Source organism: Bombina bombina, chromosome 3 (genome assembly GCF_027579735.1).
Source record: "Bombina bombina isolate aBomBom1 chromosome 3, aBomBom1.pri, whole genome shotgun sequence".
Classification (NCBI taxonomy): Eukaryota; Metazoa; Chordata; class Amphibia; order Anura; family Bombinatoridae; genus Bombina; species Bombina bombina.
Window position 1 is genome coordinate 275,369,808 of NC_069501.1, and position 20,844 is coordinate 275,390,651.

Below are 20,844 nucleotides of genomic sequence, written 5' to 3' on the forward strand. Positions count from 1 at the left end.
AACGTCTTCTGCACAACCTGGATGTAGTCCGTGCTCTAAAATTTTACTTACAGGCAACTAAGGAATTTCGACAAACGTCTTCTCTGTTTGTCATTTACTCTGGGCAGAGGAGAGGTCAAAAAGCTTCCGCTACCTCTCTTTCTTTTTGGCTTCGTAGCATAATTCGTTTAGCTTATGAGACTGCTGGACAGCAGCCTCCTGAAAGAATTACAGCTCATTCTACTAGAGCTGTGGCTTCCACTTGGGCCTTCAAGAATGAGGCCTCTGTTGAACAGATTTGCAAGGCTGCAACTTGGTCTTCGCTTCATACTTTTTCCAAATTTTACAAATTTGACACTTTTGCTTCATCGGAGGCTATTTTTGGGAGAAAGGTTCTTCAGGCAGTGGTTCCTTCTGTATAAAGAGCCTGCCTATCCCTCCCGTCATCCGTGTACTTTTGCTTTGGTATTGGTATCCCAGAAGTAATGATGACCCGTGGACTGATCACACTTAACAGAAGAAAACATAATTTATGCTTACCTGATAAATTCCTTTCTTCTGTAGTGTGATCAGTCCACGGCCCGCCCTGTTTTTAAGGCAGGTAAATATTTTTTAATTTATACTCCAGTCACCACTTCACCCTTGACTTTTCCTTTCTCGTTGGTCCTTGGTCGAATGACTGGGAGTGACGTAGAGGGGAGGAGCTATATGCAGCTCTGCTGGGTGAATCCTCTTGCACTTCCTGTTGGGGAGGAGTAATATCCCAGAAGTAATGATGACCCGTGGACTGATCACACTACAGAAGAAAGGAATTTATCAGGTAAGCATAAATTATGTTTTTATATTCTGCAGCTGGTAAAAAAAGTAATTGGAAACACATTAAGGGAGAAACAATTTTATAGTATACTGTCCCTTTAATTAATCAAAATTTACATTTCACTCCTGTTGTGAAAAAAAAATTACCTTTTAAATTTGACAGCAGCTCCAGCTTCCTCCGGTCGTCGCAAGCCTTTTCTGACGTCAGAAATGATGGATAGGTCATCCTCCAATCACGGCTCCCCCCCCCCCCTCCACCCCAGTCATTCTCTTTGCCTGTGTTTGTACTAGGAAGATGTAAAGTGAGGTGTTAGTTTTATTTTCTTCAGTCAAGAAGTTTTTTATTTTAAATTGTACTGTTTTCCTTATGGGGATATGGAAGAAGATTTCTGCCCTGAGGTTAATGATCTTAGCAGCTGTAACTAAGATCCACGTTGGTTCCCACAGAACTTCTGAAGGTAATACAAGAGACATCTTCAGTGTGGAGAAGGGTTTATGCTACAAGCAGCATTGAGGTATGTGCAGCCCTTTATTTCTGAGGAGACTTGGTATATCAGAACTGGCTGACATCTATTTCCCTGTTAGGGAAGGGGTAAGCAGTAGACCTATTAACAAAGGGGGTGTTACTGAAACCTATGCCTTATTTTATTTTATTCAGTTGACATTTTTGGGCCAAAAAGATTTATAATGAACAGAGTGCTGAGTGCTACATTATAAAAGACACTGGGAGATATGTTTAGCTGTTTTATTGTTTGGGAAACACTTTGACCGTATTGAAATTTACTAGGTGTAAAAATTCCACATGGTTTATATTACAAACCTCTTCGCCATGCGGTTGTTTGGGCCTACTCGGTCATCGGTCCTGATGGGCGGGGCTTATTTTCGCGTGCTCAGACACACTCTGTATTCTGGCTGGGAAGCAGCAGGCATTAGCTCCGATGGAGCCTAAGCAGAGTTTTTCCTCTCCGGATTGTTGTCTAGTCATTTCGAAGTACCCTGGGGGCAGGTAGGCGCCACAGCAGAGCTGTGGCGAGGTGCAGAGGGTATTTTTGCTGACTTTAACATATTTGTGGCTATAAATACATTTTAGAAGTTAATTACCCCCTCTCTCTTGGGGTGCAATAATTTTTGGAGCCTTTTTTTAGGATTAGTTAATTTTGATGAGTAAATTAACGGTTTAAGCAGTTTTTGAAAAATTGTAGGCTTTTTTTATTTCCTTAAAGGTGCAGTACACGTTTTCAAAAAGTTATTTAACGCAATTAATAAAGTGTTTAAATGACTATTGGTGGTTATTACTAGTCTGTTCAACATGTCTGACATTGAGGAATTTAAATGTTCTATGTGTTTAGAAGCCATTGTGGAACCCCCTCTTACATTGTGTACCTCTTGTACTGAAAGGACCTTACATTGTAAAGAGCATATTTTAAGTAAAGATAGTATGTCTAAGGATTATTCTCAGTCTGAAGAGAATCAGGATATGCCATCCAATTCTCCCCAAGTTTCACAACCTTTAACGCCCACACAAGCGACACCAAGTACCTCTAGTGCGTCTAATTCTTTTACTCTGCAGGAGATGGCTGTAGTTATGTCAACTGCTCTTACTGAGGTATTATCTAAATTACCAGTGTTGCAGGGTAAACGCAGTAGGTCAGGTATTAATGTGAATACTGAATCCTCTAATGCTTTATTGGCTATTTCCGGTGTACCCTCACAGTGCTCTGAGTTGGGGGTCAGGGAATTGCTGTCTAAGGGAGAACTTTCAGACTCAGGAAATATGTTACCTTAGACAGATTCGGACGTGATGTCCTTTAAATTTAAGCTTGAACACCTCCGCCTGTTACTTCGGGAGGTCTTGGCGATTGTGATACCACCAGAGAAATTGTGTAAGATGGACAAATATCTAGAGGTGCCTATTTACACTGATGTTTTTCCAGTTCCTAAAAGAATTTCGGAAATTGTAAAAAAGGAATGGGATAGACCAGGTATACCGTTCTCTCCCCCTCCTAATTTTAAGAAAATGTTTCCTATATCAGACGCCATTCGGGACTCTTGGCAAACGGTCCCTAAGGGGGAGGGAGCTATTTCCACCCTGGCTAAGTGTACAACTATACCTATTGAGGACAGTTGTGCTTTCAAAGACTCTATGGATAAAAAGTTAGAGGGTCTTCTAAAGAAATTATTTATTCATCAGGGTTTCCTTCTACAACCTACAGCTTGCATTGTTCCAGTAACTACTGCAGCAGCGTTTTGGTTTTAGGCTCTAGAAGAGTCTCTGAAGGTTGAGACTCCATTAGATGACATCTTAGATAGAATTAAGGCTCTCAAGCTAGCTAATTCTTTTATTACTGATGCCGCTTTTCAAATTGCTAAATTAGCGGCGAAAAATGCAGGATTTGCCATTTTAGCGCGTAGAGCGTTATGGCTCAAATCTTGGTCTGCTGATGTGTAATCAAAATCTAAGCTTTTAGCTATTCCTTTTAAAGGTAAGACCCTATTTGGGCCTGAATTGAAGGAAATAATTTCTGACATTACTGGAGGTAAAGGTCACGCACTACCTCAGGATAAGTCTGTTAAACAAAATCATTTTCGTTCTTTTCGAAACTTTAAAGGAGGACCCTCTGCTTCCTCTTCCTCCACAAAGCAGGAAGGTAATTTTGCTCTATCCAAGTCAGTCTGGAGACCCAACCAGGCTTGGAATAAAGGTAAACAATCCAAGAAGCCTGCTGCTGCTACAAAGACAGCATGAAGGGGCGGCCCCCGATCATGGAACCGGATCTAGTAGGGGGCAGACTTTCTTTCTTTGCTCAGGCTTGGGCAAGAGATGTTCAGGACCCCTGGACACTGGAAATCGTGACCCACGGGTATCAACTGGAATTCAAGGATTTTCTCCCAAGAGGGAGATTTCATCTTTCACGATTATCTGTAGACCAGATAAAAAGAGAGGCGTTCTTACGCTGTGTAAAAGACCTTTCTACCATGGGAGTAATTTGTCCCGTTCCAAAACCGGAACAGGGACAGGGGTTTTACTCAAATCTTTTTGTGGTTCCCAAAAAAGAGGGAACTTTCAGACCCATTTTAGATCTCAAGTGTCTGAACAAGTTTCTCAGAGTCCCATCGTTCAAGATGGAGACTATACGAACAATCTTACCAATGATCCAGGAGGGTCAATATATGACTACCGTGGACTTGAAGGATGCATACCTTCATATTCCTATCCACAAGGATCATCATCAGTTTCTAAGGTTTGCCTTCCTGGACAAACATCAGTTCGTGGCTCTTCCCTTCGGGTTGGCCACAGCACCCAGAATCTTCACAAAGGTTCTAGGGTCCCTTCTGGCGGTTCTCAGACCGCAAGGCATAGCAGTGGCACCTTATCTGGACCACATTTTGATACAGACGTCAACTTATCTGACAAAATCTCACATGGACACAGTCCTGTCTTTCCTGAGAACTGACGGTTGGAAGGTGAACATAGAAAAGAGTTCACTAGTTCCACAGACAAGGGTCCCCTTCTTGGGAACTCTGATAGACTCGGTAGACATGAAAATATTTCTAACGGAGGTCAGAAAATCAAAGATTCTAAATACTTGCCGAGCCCTTCAGTCCATTCCTCGGTCATCAGTGGCTCAGTGTATGGAGGTAATTGGATTAATGGTAGCGGCAATGGACATCATTCCGTTTGCTCGCTTTCATCTCAGACCACTGCAGCTGTGCATGCTTGGACTATGCAAATTTATCTTCTCAGATAAATCTGGATCAAGAGACCAGAGACTTTCTTCTTTGGTGGTTGTCGCCGGATCATCTGTCCCAGGGGACTTGTTTCCGCAGACCCTCGTGGGTGATAGTGACAACGGACGCCAGCCTTCTGGGCTGGGGTGCATTCTGGAATTCCCTGAAGGCTCAGGGTGTTTGGACTCAGGTGGAGTCTCTACTTCCAATCAATATTCTGGAACTGATAGCAATATTCAATGCGCTTCAAGCATGGCCTCAGTTGCCTTCGGCCAAATTCATCAGATTCCAGTCGGACAACATCACGACTGTGGCATATATCAATCATCAGGGGGGGAACAATGAGTTCCTTAGCGATGATAGAAGTATCCAAGATAATCCGATGGGCGGAGGCCCACTCTTGTTATCTGTCGGCAATCTACATCCCAGGAGTAGAAAATTGGGAAGCGGATTTTCTAAGTCGTCAGACTTTTCATCCGGGGGAGTGGGAACTCCATCCGGAGGTGTTGGCTTCATTGATTCGCAAATGGGGCAGACCGAAACTGGATCTGATGGCTTCCACGTTACGGATCCAGGTCAAGGGATCCCCAGGCCAAACTGATAGATGCCTTGGCCGTTCAGCCTAGCTTATGTGTTTCCATCGTTTCCTCTCCTTCCACACGTGATTGCTCGAATCAAACAGGAGAGAGCTTCAGTAATCCTGATAGCGCCTGCGTGGCCACGCAGGACTTGGTATGCGGATTTAGTGGACATGTCCTCTCTGCCACAGTGGAAACTTCCTTTGAGACAGGATCTTCTCATTCAAGGTCCTTTCCAACATCCAAATTTAATTTCTCTGCAGCTGACTGCGTGGAGATTGAACGCTTGATTTTATCTAAGCGAGGATTCTCTGATTCGGTCATAGATACTTTGATACAGGCTCGAAAGCCTGTCACTAGAAAAATCTATCATAAGATATGGTGTAAATATCTTTATTGGTGTGAATCCAAGGGTTACTCATGGAGTAAAGTTAGCATTCCCAGGATTCTGTCTTTTCTCCAAGAAGGATTGGAGAAAGGGTTATCAGCAAGTTCTTTAAAGGGACAAATTTCTGCTTTGTCAATTTTGCTTCACAAACGTTTGGCAGATGTGCCAGATGTTCAGTCTTTTTGTCAGGCTCTAACTAGAATTAAGCCTGTATTTAGACCAATTACTCTTCCCTGGAGTTTGAATTTAGTTCTTCGAGTTCTTCAAGGCGTTCTGTTTGAACCCATGCATTCCATAGATATTAAATTATCTTGGAAAGTTCTGTTTTTAGTTGCTATTTCTTCTGCTCGAAGAGTTTCTGAGCTTTCAGCGTTACAATGTGATTCACCTTATCTCATATTTCATTCTGATAAGGTGGTTTTACGTACCAATCCTGGTTTTCTTCCTAAGGTTGTTTCAAATAAGAATATTAATCAGGAAATTGTTGTTCCTTCCTTGTGTCCTAATCCTTCTAAGAAGGAGCGTCTGTTACATAACCTGGACGTGGTCCGTGCCTTAAAGTTTTACTTACAGGCAACTAAGGATTTCCGTCAATCATCTTCATTATTCATTGTTTATTCTGGAAAGCGTAGGGGTCAGAAAGCTACGGCTTCCTCTCTTTCTTTTTGTCTGAGGAGTATCATCCGCCTGGCATATGAGACTGCTGGACAGCAGCCTCCTGAAAGAATTACGGCTCATTCTACTAGGGCTGTGGCTTCCACATGGGCCTTTAAAAACGATGCATCTGTTGAACAGATTTGTAAGGCTGCGACTTGGTCGTCCCTTCATACTTTTTCCAAATTTTCCAAATTTGATACTTTTGCTTCCTCTGAGGCTGTTTTTGGGAGAAAAGTTCTTCAAGCAGTGGTGCCTTCTGTTTAGGTCTCTGTCTTGTCCCTCCCTTTCATCCGTGTCCTGTAGCTTTGGTATTGTATCCCACAAGTAAGGATGAAATCCGTGGACTCGTCATATCTTGTAGAAGAAAAGGAAATTTATGCTTACCTGATAAATTGATTTCTTCACGATACGACGAGTCCACGGCCCTCCCTGTCATTTTTAAGACAGATTATATTTTTTATTTCAACTTCAGTCACCTCTGCATCTTTTAGCTTCTCCTTTCTCTTCCTAAAACCTTCAGTCGAATGACTGGGGGTGGAGGGAATGGAGGAGCTATATATACAGCTCTGCTGTGGTGCTCTTTGCCACTTCCTGTTAGCAGGAGGTTAATATCCCACAAGTAAGGATGAAATCCGTGGACTCGTCGTATCGTAGAAGAAATCAATTTATCAGGTAAGCATAAATTTCCTTTTTTTGCTTTTACTCCTTTGCTGTTTTGGGGGCTGCTGTCCCATACTCATATATTTATAAACATATACTGTATGTGCACACATACTTTTTTAAGCACTGTATACAAATTAAAATATAGAACATGGAAAAAAAGGGTTTAGATAATTGTTCATAAGGCAATGTGCTTAAATAAGGACTTTTGAATGCAGGTTAAGTGGCAAACCCTGTAAAGCGTTGGACGTTAAATAAATGGAAATTGTAAGACAATCGGGGGAATAAAAAGAGAAAATTCCACCAAGTAGGTGCTGCAAATGAATTGTCTTGAAAGATATTCCCAGAAATGAAGAGGATTAAAGGGATATGAAACCCCAAAAATGTATTTTGTGATTGATACAGAGCATACATATTAAAAAGTTTCCAATTCACTTCTATTATCAAATTTGCTTAGTTCCCATGGTAGTCTTTGTTGAAGAGATACCTAGGTAGGTATCGGGAGCACTACATGGCAGGAAATAGTGCTTCCATCTAGTGCTCCTGCATATGGATACAGTTCTAGCAAACATGATGCCATATAGATCTCCAGACACGTGCACACCCCTGAGCTTAAAAATTCGTGACCAGAGCACTTTTGAATTTTCTTACCGTTTGGGGCCAGGGCTATTTTTACATTTCTGCTGTGTTTGTGTTTAGCTGTAATTTACCTCTTACTCATTTACTGTACCCACACATATTATATACTGTTTTTCTCGCCATTAAATGGACTTTCTAAAGATAACATTATTTTCATCATATTTTATAATTTACTACAATTTTTTTTTATAAAATATGATGAAAAAAAGAACACTTTTTCTAACTTTGATCCCCCCAAAATCTTACACATCTACAACCACAAAAAAACAACCATGCTAAATAGTTTCTAAATTTTGTCCTGAGTTTAGAAATACCCAATGTTTACATGTTCTTTGCCTTTTTGTAAGTTATAGGGCAATAAGTACAAGTAGCACTCTGCTATTTCCAAACCATTTTCCCCCCTCAAAATTAGCAATAGTTACATTGTAGCATTGATATCTGTCAGGCATCCCTGAATATCCCTTGACATGTATATATTTTTTTCACAAACTTTTTCACCATCTTTTTCACAAACTTTTTGTTTCTCACTGAAATTATTTACAAACAGCTTGTGCAATTATAGCATAAATGGTTGTAAAAGCTTCTCTGGGATCCCCTTTGTTCAGAAATAGCAGACATTTATGACTTTGGCATTACTTTTTGGTAATTAGAAGTCCGCTAAATTCCGCTGCACACCACACTCGTATTATGCCCAGCTGTGAAGGGGTTAATTAAGTAGCTTGTAGGGTTAATTTTAGCTTTAGTGTAGAGAACAGCCTCCCCCCTGATCCCTCCTTGACCCCCTCAAACAACTCTCTTCCCTTCCCCACCTCACAATTGTCACTGCCATTTTAAGTCCTGGCAGAAAGCATATGTATGTATGTATGTATGTATGTATGTATGTATGTATGTATGTATGTATGTATGTATGTATGTATGTATGTATGTATGTATGTATGTATGTATGTATGTATGTATGTATGTATGTATGTATGTATGTATGTGTATATATATATATATATATAATGAATCATGAAAGACAAATGTTCGGTTTCATGTCCCTTTAAAGCAGGGGTTTTCAAAGTCTTAGACTATGGGCCACCCCTCTGACACAACTTAGAAGACAGTACCCACCATAATAGATGTTTCTTTATTTTTTCTCTTTAAATAAATATGTAATATTTATTTGTAGTTTTAATTTGGGGTATTTACATCTGATCCAGGGCTCACACACGGCTTTCAAGAGTATTTTAATTTGGACTTTGTTACTCCTGTGTTAAATGCAGGTTACAGATCAAGACAAAAAAACTCAGTGCAATAGGCATGTGTATTACTGCATTTGTGTAATTTATGAGAAAACGAATGCTGAATATGGCAGACGATTTTCAGATGCAAATTTCTTCTTGTGAAAGTGAAACACACTGAGATCTGGATTTGCACAGAGCTTAGTGTATTACACTTTCACAAGCAGTGTGAGGTGGCCTCCCCATGCGGGCGCTAGGACATATAAGGAGAGGCACGGGAGCAGTGACACTTCAAAACCACAAGCAGTAGCTGACATTGGTAAAACAGAGAGCATTTTTAAAGAGCCGACAATGACACTTGCGATGTCGGGATGGAATATTACAAAGCGTGGGATGTAGGTAGAAGAAAAGCAGTAAGGTCAAAAACACTCAGACACTGTATTGTAGGCATGTGCATTTGTCTCTCATTTGTGAAGAAACAAATGCTGAGTATGTCAGATTCAGATCTTAGTTTGCTAATCCAGATTTCAGTGTGTTAATCCAGATTTTAGTGTGCTAATCCAGATCTCAGTGTGCTAATCCAGATCTCAGTGTGCTAATCCAGATCTCAGTGTGCTAATCCAGATCTCAGTGTGCTAATCCAGATCTCAGTGTGCTAATCCAGATCTCAGTGTGCTAATCCAGATCTCAGTGTGCTAATCCAGATCTCAGTGTGCTAATCCAGATCTCAGTGTGCTAATCCAGATCTCAGTGTGCTAATCCAGATCTCAGTGTGCTAATCCAGATCTCAGTGTGCTAATCCAGATCTCAGTGTGCTAATTCAGATCTCAGAGTGCTAATCCAGATCTCAGTGTGCTAATCCAGATCTCAGTGTGCTAATCCAGATCTTAGTGTGCTAATCCAGATCTTAGTGTGCTAATCCAGATCTTAGTGTGCTAATCCAGATCTTAGTGTGCTAATCCAGATCTTAGTGTGCTAATCCAGATCTTAGTGTGCTAATCCAGATCTTAGTGTGCTAATCCAGATCTTAGTGTGCTAATCCAGATCTTAGTGTGCTAATCCAGATTTTAGTGTGCTAATCCAGATTTTAGTGTGCTAATCCAGATTTTAGTGTGCTAATCCAGATCTTAGTGTGCTAATCCAGATCTTAGTGTGCTAATCCAGATCTTAGTGTGCTAATCCAGATCTTAGTGTGCTAATCCAGATTTTTGTGTGTACATTCAGATCTTAATTCCCAAAATTAAAACTAAAAATAAATATTATAAGTTTCTTTATAGAGGAAAAATAAAGAAACATCTATTATGGTGGCGGGTGCTGTCTTGTCAGTTTCTTCAGAGGGGGGGCCCACCAGACCCTTGGTCTGTTTTAACCACTATTTTCTCTACATGGGTTTAAAACTCTGCAGAATAGTCATGTTTAGTATTTTAATACTGTGCTGGAAACGTATCAAGTGTAAATTCTACTAAAAAGTATTATGAAGCATTGTTTTCAGCAAATGTTTAAAGGGTTATTTCCAGTCAAAATTTAAATGCACATAGATGAATTACATAATTGAATAGAAAAATAATTGCAATATACATTTATTGGCAAAAATACTTCTAGTAAAAGTTATCACTGTTTTAGTGTTAGTATTTTCTCTGCAGGTGAAGCATAGCTAGATATTCTCAGTTCACCAGCGTTTTAAATACAGCAGCTGTTCAAAGTAGCAAGTGGGGCTTGTATTATGTCAGCAATTAAATTGAGTTATTACCAGATGGTACAAGCACCTTAGGCTTTCTGAGCAAGTGCTGTGTTTAAAATGCTGGTGCACGGTGCATACTTAAAGGGATACTAAACACAATTTTTTTTTCTTTCATGATTTAGATAGAGAATGCAATTTTAAGCAACTTTCTAATTTACTCCTATTATAATTTTTTTCTTCGTTCTCTTGGTATCTTTATTTGAAAAAGCAGGAATCAAAGCTAAGGAGATTTTTGGTTCAGAACCCTAGATAGCGCTTGCTTATTGGTGGCTACATTTAGCCACCTATCAGCAAGCGCAACCCAGGTGCTAAAACAAAAATTGGCCGGCTACTAAGCTTACGTTCTTGCTTTTCAAATAAAGATAGCAAGAGAACAAAGAACATTTGATAATTGGAGTAAATAAGAAAGTTGCTTAAAATTGCATTCTCTATCTGAATCATGAAAGAAAAAATGTGGGTTTAGTATCCCTTTTAAATTCACTTTTGAAACAGCTATAGCTTTTATTAGAAGCATTTTTGCTAATACATGTATATTATAAAAATGCTTCTACTCAAAGCTGAAATGAATCCTTACGGATTCCAATTTTAGCTAGAATGTCAACGCCAGAATTTTTGTTGTTTTAAAAGATAGATAATCCCTTTATTACCCATTCCCCAGTTTTTCATAGCAAACAGTGTTAATACATGTTTTACCTCTGTAATTACCTTGTATCTAAGCCTCTGCAGACTGCCCCTTATTTCATTTTAGCCAATCAGTGCTCACTCCTCTGTAATATGAAACACATGAACTAACGCCCTCTAGTGGTGAAAAACTGTCAAAATTCATTTAGATTAGAGACAGCCTTCAAGGTATTAGAAATTAGCATATGAACCTCCTAGGTTTAGCTTTCAACTAAGAATACCAAGAGAACAAAGCAAAATTAGTGATAGAAGTAAATTGGAAAGTTGTTTAAAATTACATACCCTATTTGAACCATGAAAGTTTTTTTTTAACGTGACCCCTTTAAGTGAGCATGCTATTATTATCAGTTTTTGGTGCCTACCTCCATTTATTGCCAGTAAATCTAGTTACAGTGAATGTTTTGTAATAATTTAGCTGATTTGTACTCATCAGTTTAGAAAAGTACAGCATTTTGTCCTCATGTGGGACAGATCTATAAGGAGTCAGTGTGTCTGGATTATCCTAAGGGAGATGAATGCTGAGGGCCATTTGCAGGAAGCAAGAGACTGTTAGAGAATGAGCTCATTAACTTGCTGTATGGTTTGTCTGATGAGTGTGAGGATAGGAATGCAGAACATTATATTGTGTTTTTTTAAAGTGAATGTAAATTTTAATGCTAAAGTGCCCGGTTTTTAAAAATCTGATTAAAAACCGGGCACTTTAATTCATCAAAATGTACATTTCACTCGTGTTGTGAAAACATTTACCTTTTTAATCTTGTCAGCCGCTCCAGCTTCCCCGGTCGTCTCAAGCCTCTTCCTACCTCAGAAATGACGGATCGGTCATCCTCCAATCACGGCTTCCCCCGGGGGGTGTCTGACTCAATGCCGTGATTGGAGGAAGACGGATTCCTCATTTTAGACCCAGGAAGAGGCTTTGCGACGGATGGAAGAAGCGATGCAGCGGTTGTCAAGATTAAGAGGTAAGTATTTTCACAACACGAGTGAAATGTAAATTTTGATGAATTAAAGTGCCCCTGTTTTTAATCGAATTTTTAAAAACCGGACACTTTATCATCAAAATTTACTTTTACTTTAAGAATCCAAATGTTTGTTTTTAACAGCTGTTTATGTTTCAATCAATAACTTCTGATCTATAATGTAGCCAATATATGTTTTTAAAGGAGGTAACTGTTATCAGAAACGCATCATAAGCATTTATCTGATTTCTGCTTTAGTCATGTGCTCTGGAATCAGAAAGAAATCCTCCCATACCACTTAGACGCACATACAATTTGAAGTTAAACACTGGTTAAAGGGACATTGTGCTGATACCCATGCTGGAATATTGATGTGTATTACAAATGTTATTTAAAAGTTGCTTAAAGGGACATGAAACACAAATTTTTTCTTTCATGATTTAGAAGGAGCTTATCATTTTAAACAATGTTCCAATTTACCTCTATTCGCTAATTTGCTTCATTTTCTTGATATCCTTTGTTGAAAAGCATATCTAAATGGACTCAGTAGCTGCTGATTGGTGGCTGCTCATAGATGCCTCGTGTAATTGGCTCACCCCTGTGCATTGCTATTTCTTCAACCAAGGATATTTAAAGAATGAAGCAAATTGAATAATAGAAGTATACTGTAATGTTGTTTAAAATTGTATTCTCTACCTTAATCATGAAAGAAAAATTTTGGGTTTCATGTCCCTTTAAATGTACGTTTGGTTTATTTAGGACACTAATATAATTCTCTCTGTAGTAAATTTTGAAATAACCTGTCAGATGGAACAAACAACATTTGTTCCTTTAAATCCGTGTTTAACATGCTTTGTTTAATGTAACCATAGTGTTATATTATGTAAAATTAGGAATAGTTAGAGATGTGTTTGTGTAAAGTGATAAATAGTGAGCACAAGTGCAGTGTCTGTACGGATAGGGCTGGTAGTTTTATGTTCTCAAAAAAAACCAAAAAACATTTATTCAGTTGTGACTCTGAAAAGTAAGGTTCAGTTTTCTGGAGAGGATGTTTTGAGTACCTTGGTAGTGTTTCTGGGGTTTCATCAGTATTGTAAATTATTATCTTGATCATCAATAAACATAATAAATAGCAAGCCATGTAGCCCCCCACCCCCTTTTTTTTTACCTCATACCCAAATCAAACTTGAGAACTCAGACTCCTAGTCCTTAAAGGGTCATGATCTTAATAGGGCATGTAATTTTAAACAACTTTCCAATTTACTTTTATCACCAATTTTGCTTTGTTCTCATGGTATTCTTAGTTGAAAGCTAAACATAGGAGGTTCATGTGCTAATTTTTTAGACCTTGAAGACTGCCTCTAATCTGAATGCAATTTGACTACTAGAGGGCGTTAGTTCTTGTGTTTCATATAGATAACATTGAGCTCATGCATGAAGTTACCCTGGAGTGAGCACTGATTGGCTAAAATGCAAGTCTGTCAAAAGAACTGAAACAAGGGGGCAGATCACAGAGGTAAAACGTGTATTATAACTGTGTTGGTTGTGCAAAACTGGGGAATGGGTAATAAATCTTTCTGTTTAAACAACAAAAATTATGGTGTTGACTGTCCCTTTAAGTCTCATATTTCAGGACCTGGTCCTTTTTGTTTGCAGCCTGAAATTTTGGTTTTCATGAGCATGGTGCACAGTGTGCCCGGGCCTGTGCACAAGAAACTAACCAGAGGATATAACTGGGCAGCACTTTTAAAATCCTTTAGAAATCAGAGTGCTTCTGATCACAGGCCTAACACATGATTTTTGTAGATTAAGCTATATTAAATCTCCCAAGAAGTATGGGAAAATCTTAAGGGCATCCAGTTCTTGCTATTACTACAGTTAATATAGTTTTAAAGTGCAATAATTCTCAACAGTTCAATTTATTAATTATTTCTGTTTGCACACACTGAGCCTCCATCATATTAGTTACTTCTTTCCTTTAGAGCTGATCAGGTTGTAAGCCTATACTGTAGTATTTGCTGAGCATTTCTGGGTAAAAATGTTTTATATTAATGGTAACATTTTTGTTGGTAAAGGGAGGCCTCTCTGTCTGGCTTTGTCAAATCTAAGTCTTTCTTCCAGCAAAAAGATGAGCCTGAAGTCGGAGCGTCGAGCAATTCACGTTGACCAGTCAGAGTTGCTGTGTAAGAAAGGATGCGGTTACTATGGTTTCCCAGCATGGCAGGGATACTGTTCCAAGTGCTGGAGGGAGGAGTATCAGAAAGCTCGACAGAAACAGATCCAAGAGGACCGTGAACTTGCAGAACGGTATTAATTGAATTAATCCTTGTGATCGTTGTATGGTAGAATTAATATTTTAAGCAATAAAAAATACAACATTCTTTAGGTTCAATAACTTGGTTCAAACTGAGACATTTAAAGGACCACTAAATACTGTAGAATTGCATTGACTCAATACAAAGACAATGCAATAGCACTTTGAATTTGAAATGAGCAGTAGAATATGTTATGGCGAATTTAAAAGTTAATCCAATTTTCTCTCTCCTTGTATCATGTGACAGCCAATCACAAAAAGTGTGTGTGTATGTGTATATATATATATATATATATATATATATATATATATATACAGGGAGTGCAGAATTATTAGGCAAGTTGTATTTTTGAGGATTAATTTTATTATTGAACAACAACCATGTTCTCAATGAACCCAAAAAACTCATTAATATCAAAGCTGAATAGTTTTGGAAGTAGTTTTTAGTTTGTTTTTAGTTATAGCTATTTTAGGGGGATATCTGTGTGTGCAGGTGACTATTACTGTGCATAATTATTAGGCAACTTAACAAAATATACCCATTTCAATTATTTATTTTTACCAGTGAAACCAATATAACATCTCAACATTCACAAATATACATTTCTGACATTCAAAAACAAAACAAAAATAAATCAGTGACCAATATAGCCACCTTTCTTTGCAAGGACACTCAAAAGCCTGCCATCCATGGATTCTGTCAGTGTTTTGATCAGTTCACCATCAACATTGCATGCAGCAGCAACCACAGCCTCCCAGACACTGTTCAGAGAGGTGTACTGTTTTCCCTCCTTGTAAATCTCACATTTGATGATGGACCACAGGTTCTCAATGAGGTTCAGATCAGGTGAACAAGGAGGCCATGTCATTAGATTTTCTTCTTTTATACCCTTTCTTGCCAGCCACACTGTGGAGTACTTGGATGCGTGTGATGGAGCATTGTCCTGCATGAAAATCATGTTTTTCTTGAAGGATGCAGACTTCTTCCTGTACCACTGCTTGAAGAAGGTGTCTTCCAGAAACTGGCAGTAGGACTGGGAGTTGAGCTTGACTCCATCCTCAACCCGAAAAGGCCCCACAAGCTCATCTTTGATGATACCAGCCCAAACCAGTACTCCACCTCCACCTTGCTGGCGTCTGAGTCGGACTGGAGCTCTCTGCCCTTTACCAATCCAGCCACGGGCCCATCCATCTGGCCCATCAAGACTCACTCTCATTTCATCAGTCCATAAAACCTTAGAAAAATCTTGAGATATTTCTTGGCCCAGTCTTGACGTTTCAGCTTGTGTGTCTTGTTCAGTGGTGGTCGTCTTTCAGCCTTTCTTACCTTGGCCATGTCTCTGAGTATTGCACACCTTGTGCTTTTGGGCAGCTCTGAAATATGGCCAAACTGGTGGCAAGTGGCATCTTGGCAGCTGCACGCTTGACTTTTCTCAGTTCATGGGCAGTTATTTTGCGCCTTGGTTTTTCCACACGCTTCTTGCGACCCTGTTGACTATTTTGAATGAAACGCTTGATTTCTCCAACATAGGTGTGTCCGGTCCACGGCGTCATCCTTACTTGTGGGATATTCTCTTCCCCAACAGGAAATGGCAAAGAGCCCAGCAAAGCTGGTCACATGATCCCTCCTAGGCTCCGCCTACCCCAGTCATTCTCTTTGCCGTTGTACAGGCAACATCTCCACGGAGATGGCTTAGAGTTTTTTAGTGTTTAACTGTAGTTTTTATTATTCAATCAAGAGTTTGTTATTTTGAAATAGTGCTGGTATGTACTATTTACTCAGAAACAGAAAAGAGATGAAGATTTCTGTTTGTATGAGGAAAATGATTTTAGCAACCGTAACTAAAATCCATGGCTGTTCCACACAGGACTGTTGAGAGCAATTAACTTCAGTTGGGGGAACAGTGTGCAGTCTCTTGCTGCTTGAGGTATGACACATTCTAACAAGACGATGTAATGCTGGAAGCTGTCATTTTCCCTATGGGATCCGGTAAGCCATGTTTATTACGATCGTAAATAAGGGCTTCACAAGGGCTTATTAAGACTGTAGACTGTTTCTGGGCTAAATCGATTCATTATTAACACATATTTAGCCTTGAGGAATCATTTTATCTGGGTATTTTTGATATAATAATATCGGCAGGCACTGTATTAGACACCTTATTCCTTAGGGGCTTTCCCAAAGCTTAAGCAGAGCCTCATTTTCGCGCCGGTGTGGCGCACTTGTTTTTGAGAGCATGGCATGCAGTCGCATGTGAGAGGAGCTCTGATACTTAGAAAAGACTTTCTGAAGGCGTCATTTGGTATCGTATTCCCCTTTGGGCTTGGTTGGGTCTCAGCAAAGCAGATACCAGGGACTGTAAAGGGGTTAAAGTTTAAAACGGCTCCGGTTCCGTTATTTTAAGGGTTAAAGCTTCCAAATTTGGTGTGCAATACTTTTAAGGCTTTAAGACACTGTGGTGAAAATTTGGTGAATTTTGAACAATTCCTTCATGTTTTTTCGCAATTGCAGTAATAAAGTGTGTTCAGTTTAAAATTTAAAGTGACAGTTACGGTTTTATTTTAAAACGTTTTTGTACTTTGTTATCAAGTTTATGCCTGTTTAACATGTCTGAACTACCAGATAGACTGTGTTCTGAATGTGGGGAAGCCAGAATTCCTATTCATTTAAATAAATGTGATTTATGTGATAATGACAATGATGCCCAAGATGATTCCTCAAGTGAGGGGAGTAAGCATGGTACTGCATCATTCCCTCCTTCGTCTACACGAGTCTTGCCCACTCAGGAGGCCCCTAGTACATCTAGCGCGCCAATACTCCTTACTATGCAACAATTAACGGCTGTAATGGATAATTCTGTCAAAAACATTTTAGCCAAAATGAATCCTTGTCAGCGTAAGCGTGGCTGCTCTGTTTTAGATACTGAAGAGCATGACGACGCTGATATTAATATCTCTGAAGGGCCCCTAACCCAGTCTGATGGGGCCAGGGAGGTTTTGTCTGAGGGAGAAATTACTGATTCAGGGAACATTTCTCAACAGGCTGAACCTGATGTGATTGCATTTAAATTTAAGTTGGAACATCTCCGCATTCTGCTTAAGGAGGTATTATCCACTCTGGATGATTGTGAAAAGTTGGTCATCCCAGAGAAACTATGTAAAATGGACAAGTTCCTAGAGGTGCCGGGGCTCCCAGAAGCTTTTCCTATACCCAAGCGGGTGGCGGACATTGTTAATAAAGAATGGGAAAGGCCCGGTATTCCTTTCGTCCCTCCCCCCATATTTAAAAAATTGTTTCCTATGGTCGACCCCAGAAAGGACTTATGGCAGACAGTCCCCAAGGTCGAGGGAGCGGTTTCCACTTTAAACAAACGCACCACTATACCCATAGAGGATAGTTGTGCTTTCAAAGATCCTATGGATAAAAAATGAGAAGGTTTGCTTAAAAAGATGTTTGTTCAGCAGGGTTACCTTCTACAACCAATTTCATGCATTGTCCCTGTCGCTACAGCCGCATGTTTCTGGTTCGATGAGCTGATAAAGACGCTCGATAGTGATTCTCCTCCTTATGAGGAGATTATGGACAGAATTAATGCTCTCAAATTGGCTAATTCTTTCACCCTAGACGCCACTTTGCAATTGGCTAGGTTAGCGGCTAAGAATTCTGGGTTTGCTATTGTGGCGCGCAGAGCGCTTTGGTTGAAATCTTGGTCGGCTGATGCGTCTTCCAAGAACAAGCTACTTAACATTCCTTTCAAGGGGAAAACGCTGTTTGGCCCTGACTTGAAAGAGATTATCTCTGATATCACTGGGGGTAAGGGCCACGCCCTTCCTCAGGATCGGCCTTTCAAGGCAAAAAATAGACCTAATTTTCGTCCCTTTCGTAAAAACGGACCAGCCCAAAGTGCTACGTCCTCTAAGCAAGAGGGTAATACTTCTCAAGCCAAGCCAGCTTGGAGACCAATGCAAGGCTGGAACAAGGGAAAGCAGGCCAAGAAACCTGCCACTGCTACCAAGACAGCATGAAATGTTGGCCCCCGATCCGGGACCGGATCTGGTGGGGGGCAGACTCTCTCTCTTCGCTCAGGCTTGGGCAAGAGATGTTCTGGATCCTTGGGCGCTAGAAATAGTCTCCCAAGGTTATCTTCTGGAATTCAAGGGACTTCCCCCAAGGGGGAGGTTCCACAGGTCTCAGTTGTCTTCAGACCACATAAAAAGACAGGCGTTCTTACATTGTGTAGAAGACCTGTTAAAAATGGGAGTGATTCATCCAGTTCCATTAAGAGAACAAGGGATGGGGTTCTACTCCAATCTGTTCATAGTTCCCAAAAAAGAGGGAACGTTCAGACCAATCTTAGATCTCAAGATCTTAAACAAGTTTCTCAAGGTTCCATCGTTCAAGATGGAAACCATTCGAACTATTCTTCCTTCCATCCAGGAAGGTCAATTCATGACCACGGTGGATTTAAAGGATGCGTATCTACATATTCCTATCCACAAGGAACATCATCGATTCCTAAGGTTCGCATTCCTGGACAAACATTACCAGTTCGTGGCGCTTCCTTTCGGATTAGCCACTGCTCCAAGGATTTTCACAAAGGTACTAGGGTCCCTTCTAGCTGTGCTACGACCAAGGGGCGTTGCGGTAGTACCTTACTTGGACGACATTCTGATTCAAGCGTCGTCCTTTCCTCAAGCAAAGGCTCACACGGACATCGTCCTGGCCTTTCTCAGATCTCACGGATGGAAAGTGAACGAGGAAAAGAGTTCTCTATCCCCGTCAACAAGGGTTCCCTTCTTGGGAACAATTATAGACTCCTTAGAAATGAGGATTTTTCTGACAGAGGTCAGAAAAACAAAACTTCTAGACTCTTGTCGGATACTTCATTCCGTTCCTCTTCCTTCCATAGCTCAGTGCATGGAAGTGATCGGGTTGATGGTAGCGGCAATGGACATAGTTCCTTTTGCGCGCATTCATCTAAGACCATTACAACTGTGCATGCTCAGTCAGTGGAATGGGGACTATACAGACTTGTCTCCGAGGATACAAGTAAATCAGAGGACCAGAGACTCACTCCGTTGGTGGCTGTCCCTGGACAACCTGTCACAAGGGATGACATTCCGCAGACCAGAGTGGGTCATTGTCACGACCGACGCCAGTCTGATGGGCTGGGGCGCGGTCTGGGGATCCCTGAAAGCTCAGGGTCTTTGGTCTCGGGAAGAATCTCTTCTACCGATAAATATTCTGGAACTGAGAGCGATATTCAATGCTCTCAAGGCCTGGCCTCAGCTAGCGAGGACCAAGTTCATACGGTTTCAATCAGACAACATGACAACTGTTGCGTACATCAACCATCAGGGGGGAACAAGGAGTTCCCTAGCGATGGAAGAAGTGACCAAAATCATTCTATGGGCGGAGTCTCACTCCTGCCACCTGTCTGCTATCCACATCCCAGGAGTGGAAAATTGGGAAGCGGATTTTCTGAGTCGTCAGACATTGCATCCGGGGGAGTGGGAACTCCATCCGGAAATCTTTGCCCAAGTCACTCACCTGTGGGGCATTCCAGACATGGATCTGATGGCCTCTCGTCAGAACTTCAAAGTTCCTTGCTACGGGGCCAGATCCAGGGATCCCAAGGCGGCTCTAGTGGATGCACTAGTAGCACCTTGGACCTTCAAACTAGCTTATGTGTTCCCGCCATTTCCTCTCATCCCCAGGCTGGTAGCCAGGATCAATCAGGAGAGGGCGTCGGTGATCTTGATAGCTCCTGCGTGGCCACGCAGGACTTGGTATGCAGATCTGGTGAATATGTCATCGGCTCCACCTTGGAAGCTACCTTTGAGACGAGACCTTCTTGTTCAGGGTCCGTTCGAACATCCGAATCTGGTTTCACTCCAGCTGACTGCTTGGAGATTGAACGCTTGATTTTATCGAAGCGAGGATTCTCAGATTCTGTTATCGATACTCTTGTTCAGGCCAGAAAGCCTGTAACTAGAAAGATTTACCACAAAATTTGGAAAAAATATATCTGTTGGTGTGAATCTAAAGGATTCCCTTGGGACAAGGTTAAGATTCCTAGGATTCTATCCTTCCTTCAAGAAGGATTGGAAAAAGGATTATCTGCAAGTTCCCTGAAGGGACAGATTTCTGCCTTGTCGGTGTTACTTCACAAAAAGCTGGCAGCTGTGCCAGATGTTCAAGCCTTTGTTCAGGCTCTGGTTAGAATCAAGCCTGTTTACAAACCTTTGACTCCTCCTTGGAGTCTCAATTTAGTTCTTTCAGTTCTTCAGGGGGTTCCGTTTGAACCCTTACATTCCGTTGATATTAAGTTATTATCTTGGAAAGTTTTGTTTTTAGTTGCTATTTCTTCTGCTAGAAGAGTCTCAGAATTATCTGCTCTGCAGTGTTCTCCTCCTTATCTGGTGTTCCATGCAGATAAGGTGGTTTTACGTACTAAACCTGGTTTTCTTCCAAAAGTT

At 40.6% G+C, this 20,844-nt stretch overlaps 1 protein-coding gene across 2 annotated transcripts in view; it reads left to right on the top strand.

Annotated features, from left to right (window-relative positions):
- RABGEF1 (RAB guanine nucleotide exchange factor 1) overlaps positions 1–20,844 on the top strand; it is a 199,000-nt gene that overhangs the window by 16,562 nt on the left and 161,594 nt on the right. For both annotated transcript variants that reach the window (XM_053706299.1, XM_053706298.1), the window contains exon 2: positions 14,172–14,357. In XM_053706299.1, coding sequence (XP_053562274.1) covers positions 14,179–14,357 — 179 coding nt within the window. In that variant the 5' untranslated portion in view covers positions 14,172–14,178. The remainder of the gene's footprint in view (positions 1–14,171; positions 14,358–20,844) is intronic.